The following is an 8059-nucleotide window of genomic DNA, read 5'->3' as shown; positions in this document are numbered from 1 at the left end:
CAACACTCAATGACACAAAATTGATACATTTAATACTTCAGGAGACTGACAACACCTATTCTTTCTCCCTAGCACTTACCTATGTAATACAATGTTATCTAGGCATCACACACAGTGCATAGGGTAATATGATATTAATAAATGAACAATTCTTACAAAATGAAATGTTTTCTACAAATTATATATTTCAATGTAGGCCTATGTTATAGTTATGTTTACAACGTGTGGTTGACAGTCTTAGAGGACAAGAAGATGATAATGAATGTATTCAGATATTCATGTGTTTAAACAGAATCCCATAAATCCTGTACAGACAGATTAACTGTAAACTATGTAGTGATGTAAAGACAATATAACCAATCGGGCCATCTTTCCAGTCTTACCATCAAGAGCAGACCGTCCTGAATTCTTATTATCCTCTGCAAGCATCACCTCCTCTGCAAAGCAGACCCAACAAAGAAGTCCGATTCATACAGTAGAAACTTAAATATCAAGGAGATTGTGTTTCGGAGGTAACCTTTCAAAAGCAGGACGTGAATTAGATCTATAGTGTGGTACAGATAGTGGTTTCAGTACCTGCTTTGTTGATCCAGGCCCGGTAGCCATTGAGTTCCCTCTCAATCTGCTGTTGCCTCCGCAGCTTCATGAACGCCCTGCGGTTCTCAACCCGCTCCCTCTCTTTGGCAAACTCTCTGCAAGCCAAAATCAACAGGAGATAATGATGGTTCTTAGACATGTTGTTCAGCGCTGACCTGACCTCCCTCATCATTCAGACACCAGGGGAGAGAAGGGGGGTACTCCACCCTTGTCTCCTTTACATGTAGTTAATTAGAGTAGATTGTGAGTCAACCTTTTATATAAAACTAATTAACTTGTGCAGACGGTGACAGTGTGTATTAAAGCTGTCAGCCACCCCAGCACAATGTGATGCTGTAATGTCGACTCACCCTGAGAGCACTCCCAATACCAGGTTCAACACGAAGAAGGAGCCAATGATTATCAGAGGGATGAAGTACATGCAGTTCCACGTGGGGCCTAAAGCATCGTTGGTCTGTGGAGATACAAAACAAAGAGCTGACAATGAAGCGCACTGTATTATTTTTCTGTATGTACAAAGTATTCACACCCCTTGACTTTTTCCAGATTTTGTTGTGTTACAGCCTGAATTTAAAATGGATTCAATGTATAGTTTTTTCACTGGCATTCACGCAATACCTCATAATTTCAAAGTGGAATTATGTCTTTTTTTTTTTTTTTTACAAATGAATTAAAAATTATAATATGAAATGTCTTGAGTCAATAAGTATTCAACCCCTTTGTTATGGCAAGCCTGTCACGTCCTGACCCCTGTAAGAGGTCATTTACAATAGTAGAGTGGTCAGGGCGTGACAGGTGGTTGTTTTGGGTGGTTTTGGGTTTTCTGTTTAAATGTGGGTTTTCCTAGATTTCTATTTCTATGTTTTGGCTGGGTTTGGTTTCCAATCAGAGGCAGGTGTCTTTCGCTGTCTCTGATTGGAAGCCATACTTAGGCAGCCTGTTTTTCCTTTGGGTTTTGTGGGTAGTTATTTTCTGTTTTGTTCCTTGTAACCTGACGGAACTGTTGACGGTTTTGTTGTTTTGATTTAGTGTTTCATTAAAGTAAAATATGAGCACTTCACACGTGGTCCCCTTTGTACGACCCTCGTTACAAAGCCTAAATAAGTTAAGGAGTAAACATGTGCTTAACAAGTCACATAATACGTTGTATGGATTAACTCTGTATCAATAATAGTGTTTAAAATATTTTTTAAATGACTACCTCATCTCTCTACTCCACACATACAATTACAGTGCATTCGGAAAGTTTCAGACCCCTTGACTTTTTCTACATTTTGTTACGTTACTCGTTACATTTTTAATGCTTAGCAGGATGGGAAAATTGTCTAATTTACACACTCATCAAGAGAACATCCCTGGTCATCCCTACTGCCTGTGATCTTGTAGACTCACTAAACACAAATGCTTTTGTGAATTTTGTCTGAGTATTGAACTATGCCCCTGGCTATCCATAAATAAAAAAAACAAGAAAATCGTGTTATCTGGTCGTGTTATTCGTGTTATTCTTCATAAAATAAATGTTAAATTACTTTTACTTTTGATACTTAAGTACATTTAAAACCAAATACTTTTAGACTTTTACTCAAGTAGCATTTTACTGGGTGACTTTCACTTTTACTTGAGTCATTTTCTTTTAAGGTATCTTTACTTTCCTCAAGTATGAAAATTGGGTACTTTTTCCACCACTGGTTACAGCCTTATTCAGAATGTTTTTTTTTTTTTTAAATGTCCTTCATCAATCTACACACAATACCCTATAATTACAAAGCAAAAACAGGTATTTATACATTTTTGCAAATGTATAAAACATTTAAATCTGAAATATCACATTTACACAAGTATTCAGACCCTTTACTCAGTACTTTGTTGAAGCACATTTGGCAGCGATTACAGCCTCACATCTTCTTGGATATGAAGCTACAAGCTAGGCACACCTGTATTTGCGGAGTTTCTCCCATTCCTCTCTGCAGATCCTCTCAAGCTCTGTCAGGTTGGATGGGGAGCGTTGCTGCACAGCTATTTTCAGGTCTCTCCAAGGATGTTCGATCGGGATCAAATCCAGGCTTTGGCTGGGCCACTCAAGGACATTCAGAGACTTGTCCCGAAGCCACTCCTGCGTTGTCTTGGCTGTGTGCTTAGGGTCGTTGTCCTGTTGGATAGTGAACCTTCGCCCCAGTCTGAGGTCATGAGCGCTCTGGAGCAGTTTTTCATCAAGGATCTCTCTGTACTTTGCTCCATTCATCTTTCCCCTTGATCCTGACTTGTCTCCAAGTCCCTGCCACTTAAAAACATCCCCACAGCATGATGCTGCCACCACCATGCTTCACCGTAGGGACTGTGCCAGGTTTTCTCCAGATGTGACGCTTGGCATTCAGGCCAAAGAGTTCAATCTTGGTTTCATCAGACCAGAGAATCTTGTTTCTCATGATCTGAAAGCCCTTAGGTGCCTTTTGGCAAACTCTAAGCGGGCTGCCTTTTACTGAGGAGTGGCTTCTGTCTGGCCACTCTACCACAAAGGCCTGATTGGTGGAGAGCTGCAGAGATTGCTGTCCTTCTGGAAGGTTCTCCCATCTCCACAGAGGAACTCTGGAGCTCTGTCAGAGTGACCATTGGGTTCTTGGTCACCTCCCAGACCAAGGCTCTTCTTCCCCAATTGCTCAGTTTGGGCGGGCGGCCAGCTCTAGGAAGAGTTGTAGTGGTTCCAAACTTCTTCCATTTAAGAATGATGGAGGCCACTGTGTTCTTGGGGACCTTCAATGCTGCAGACATTTTTTGGTACCCTTCCCCAGATCTGTAACTCGACACAATCCTGTCTCGGAGTTCTACGAACAATTCCTTCAACCTCATGGCTTGGTTTTTGCTCTGACATGCACTGTCAACTGTGGGACCTTATATAGACACTTGTGTGCCTTTTCAAATCATGTCCAATCAATTGAATTTACCACAGCTGGACACCAATCAAGTTATAGAAACAGCTCAAGGATGATCAATGGAAACAGGATGCAGCTGAGCTCAATTTTGAGTCTCAATGCAAAGGTTCTGAATAGTTACGTAAATAAGGTATGTCTGTTTTTTTTTTATTCATTAGCAAAAATGTCCAAAAACTTGTTTTCACTTTGTCGTTATGGGGTACTGTGTGTAGATTGATGAGGAAATAAATACATTTAATCCATTTTAGAAAAAGGCTGTAACGTAACAAAATGTAGAAAAAGTCAAGGGGTCTGAATACTTTCCGAATACACTGTATCTTTAAGGTCCCTCAGTCGAGAAATGAATTTCAAACACAGATTCTACCACAAAGACCAGGGAGGTATTCCAATGCCTCACAAAGAAGGGCACCTATTGGTAGATGGGTAAAAAAAAGACATTGAATATCCCTTTGAGCATGGTGAAGTTATTAATTACACTTTGGATGGTGCATCATACACACCCGGTCACTACAAAGACAGGCGTCCTTGTTAACTCAGTTGCTGCAGAGGAAGGAAACCACTCAGGGATTTTACCAGGCCAATAGTGACTTCTAAACAGTTACAAAGTTCAATAGCTGTGATAGGAGAAAACTGAGGATGGATCAACAACATTGTAGTTACTTCACAATACTAACCTAATTGACAGATTGAAAAGAACGAAGCTTGTACAGAATACAAATAATCCAAACATGCATCCTGTTTGTGATAAGGCACTAAAGTCAAACTGCAAAACATGTGGCAAAGAAATGTACTTTCAAATGTACTTTGCAAATCCAACACATCATTGAGTACCACTCTTCATATTTTCAAGCATGGTGGTAGCTGCATCCTGCTATAGGTATGCTTGTCATCGGCAAGGATTAGGGAGTTTTTTCTGATAAAAATAAATGGAATATTGCTAAGCACAGGTCAAATCCTAGAGGAAAACCTGATTCAGTCTGCTTTCCAACAGACACTGGGAGACAAATTCACCTTTCAGCAGGACAATAACCTAAAACACAAGGCCAAATGTAATGGCCTTGAATTGGACAAAGAATTTTTCTTTAATGAGTCGGATGAGAGGGATTTACTCCAGACACCCGAACAGGCCCTCATCCCCATCGTTCGCTGGAGAAAGAGACAGTGATTTTACGGAAGGAGATCGAGGTGCCTTGTGAGGATCAGGCGACAAGTGGCCTTTGCCATCCGTACTGTTAGCCAATGTACAATCGCTGGAAAAGAAATGGGATGAACTAAAAGCACGTATATCCTACCAACAGGACATTAAAAACTGTAATCTTATGTTTCAACGAGTCGTGGCTGAACGACGACATTAATAACATACAGCTGGTGGGTTATACACTCTATCGGGAGGATAGAACAGCAGCATCTGGTAAGACAAGGGGTATCGGTCTATGTATATTTGTAAACAACAACTGGTGCACGATATCTAATAAAGTCTCAAGGTTTTTCTCACATGAGGTAGAGTATTTCATGATAAGCTGTAGACCACACTATCTACCTAGAGAGTTTTCATCTGTATTTTTGAAGCTGTCTACATGCCTCTGTTAGCAATTTTTGTTATTCTTACTCTTACATCTAGACGTTCCGCTAGCGGAACACCTGCTCCAATATCCAATGATAGGCGTGGCGCGAATTACAAATTCCTCAAAAATACAAAAACTTTTTCAAACATATGACTATTTCACAGCATTTTAAAGACAAGACTCTCCTTTATCTAACCACACTGTCCGATTTCAAAAAGGCTTTACAGCGAAAGCAAAACATTAGATTATGTCAGCAGAGTACCCAGCCAGAAATAATCAGACACCCATTTTTCAAGCTAGCATATAATGTCACAAAAACCCAGAAGACAGCTAAATGCAGCACTAACCTTTGATGATCTTCATCAGATGACACACCTAGGACATTATGTTATACAATACATGCATGTTTTGTTCAATCAAGTTCATATTTATATCAAAAAACAGCTTTTTACATTAGCATGTGACGTTCAGAACTAGCATACCCGCCGCAAACTTCCGGGGAATTTACTAACAATTTACTAAATTACTCACGATAAACGTTCACAAAAAGCATAACAATTATTTTAAGAATTATAGATACAGAACTCCTCTATGCACTCGATATGTCCGATTTTAAAATAGCTTTTTGGTGAAAGCACATTTTGCAATATTCTAAGTACATAGCCCAGCCATCACGGGCTAGCTATTTAGACACCCGGCAAGTTTAGCCTTCACCAAAATCAGATTTACTATAACAAAAATGTTATTACCTTTGTTGTCTTCGTCAGAATGCACTCCCAGGACTGCTACTTCAATAACAAATGTTGGTTTGGTCCCAAATAATTTACATTTACATTTAAGTCATTTAGCAGACGCTCTTATCCAGAGCGACTTACAAATTGGTGCATTCACCTTATAATATCCAGTGGAACAACCACTTTACAATAGTGCATCTAAATCTTTTAAGGGGGGGGTTAGAAGGATTACTTTATCCTATCCCAGGTATTCCTTGAAGAGGTGGGGTTTCAGGTGTCTCCGGAAGGTGGTGATTGACTCCGCTGTCCTGGCGTCGTGAGGGAGCTTGTTCCACCATTGGGGTGCCAGAGCAGCGAACAGTTTTGACTGGGCTGAGCGGGAACTGTGCTTCCTCAGAGGTAGGGAGGCGAGCAAGCCAGAGGTGGATGAACGGAGTGCCCTTGTTTGGGTGTAGGGCCTGATCAGAGCCTGAAGGTACGGAGGTGCCGTTCCCCTCACAGCTCCGTAGGCAAGCACCATGGTCTTGTAGCGGATGCGAGCTTCGACTGGAAGCCAAATAATCCATCATTATATCCGAATAGCGGCGTTTTGTTCGTGCGTTCCAGAAACTATCCGAAATGGTAAATCAGGGTCACGCGCATGGCACAATTCGTGACAAAAAAATTCTAAATATTCCATTACCGTACTTCGAAGCATGTCAACCGCTGTTTAAAATCAATTTTTATGCAATTTATCTCGTAAAAAAGCGATAATATTCCGACCGGGAATCTCCTTTTCGGCAAACAGAGGAAAAATCACAAAGACGGGGGCGGCCAGGGCACGCGCCTATGCCCACAGTCCCTTGATCGGCCACTTGACAAAGGCGATAATGTGTTTCAGCCTGGGGCTGGGATGACGACATTCTGTTTTTTCCCGGGCTCTGAGAGCCTATGGAAGACGTAGGAAGTGTCACGTTAGAGCAGAGATCCTTTGTAATTTAATGAGATGGCAAAGAAGTTCAAGAAATGGTCAGACAGGCCACTTCCTGTAAAGGAATCTCTCAGGTTTTGACCTGCCATTTGAGTTCTGTTATACTCACAGACACCATTCAAACAGTTTTAGAAACTTTGGAGTGTTTTCTATCCAAAGCCAATAATTATATGCATATTCTAGTTACTGGGCAGGAGTAGTAACCAGATTAAATCGGGTACGTTTTTTATCCAGCCGTGAAAATACTGCCCCCTAGCCATAACAGGTTAATTACACAAACTCCAAAGCAAATCAGGGGGAGAAAAATAGGTTTATTTGAGAAGGACAAATCAAGATATGCTGAGAGTGTCACAGAAGTTGTCATGGAGAGAAGACCAAGGCGCAGCGGGTATGTGGATACTCATGGTTTTAATTTCAAAAGAGTAAAGTATTCACTGACAAAACAATAAAGATGACAACAGCAACAGTTTTACAGGCTATACAAACGCAGTGCAAAAACAACTACCCACAACCCCAAAGAAAAACACACACACCTATATAGGACTTCCAATCAAAGGCAACTCAACACACCTGCCTTCAATTGGAAGTCCCAATCACCAACACAAACATTCACACACACAAAAACTGCCACGTCATAACCCCAAAACTAATACAATAGCTCCATCTGCTGGTCAGGACGTGACAGTACCCCCCCCTCAAGGTGCAGACCCCGGAATGCACCTACCAACAGAAAACACCAACAACAAAAAAATCCCCAACAAAAACCCATTAAACAATAACCCCTAAACAATAAGGGAGGGAAGGGAGGGTGGCTGCCGTCAACGACGGCACTGTGCTACACCCTCCCTCCCCAACCCACCTATCCTGGAGGTGGCTCAGGTGCAGGACGTGGACCTCGCTCCACCTTCGGCGTCGCCCACTTCGGTGGCGCCGCTAGCTGCGCCGGGCAGACGGGCCACTCGGGCTGACCCTGGCAGACGGACCACTCGGGCTGGGCCGGAGGACAGGAGGGCCACTCGGGCTGGGCCGGAGGACAGGAGGGCCACTCGGGCTGGGCCGGAGGACAGGAGGGCCACTCGGGCTGGGCCGGAGGACAGGAGGGCCACTCGGGCTGGGCCGGAGGACAGGAGGGCCACTCGGGCTGGGCCGGACGACAGGAGGGCCACTCGGGCTGGGCCGGAGGACAGGCGGGCCACTCGGGCTGGGCCGGAGGACAGGCGGGCCATTCGGGCTGGGCCGGAGGACAGGCGGGCCTCTGGCAGA

The 8059-nt window shown here is 42.9% G+C and overlaps 1 protein-coding gene across 1 annotated transcript in view; it reads right to left on the bottom strand.

The window, feature by feature from the left end:
- Positions 1 to 544: 544 nt before the first annotated feature.
- LOC145863047 (voltage-dependent R-type calcium channel subunit alpha-1E-like) overlaps positions 545 to 8059 on the bottom strand; it is a 30312-nt gene continuing 22797 nt past the window's right edge. Inside the window, exons 4-5 of the mRNA XM_082968241.1 lie at positions 948 to 1051; positions 545 to 692 (exon numbers count right to left, since the gene is read on the bottom strand). Of these exons, the coding sequence (XP_082824367.1) occupies positions 545 to 692; positions 948 to 1051 (252 nt within the window). The remainder of the gene's footprint in view (positions 693 to 947; positions 1052 to 8059) is intronic.

Source organism: Salmo salar, chromosome 23 (assembly GCF_965601325.2).
Source record: "Salmo salar chromosome 23, fSalSal1, whole genome shotgun sequence".
Taxonomy (NCBI): Eukaryota; Metazoa; Chordata; class Actinopteri; order Salmoniformes; family Salmonidae; genus Salmo; species Salmo salar.
Note: the sequence above shows the minus strand (reverse complement) of the source record. Positions and strands in the feature narration are given on the sequence as shown.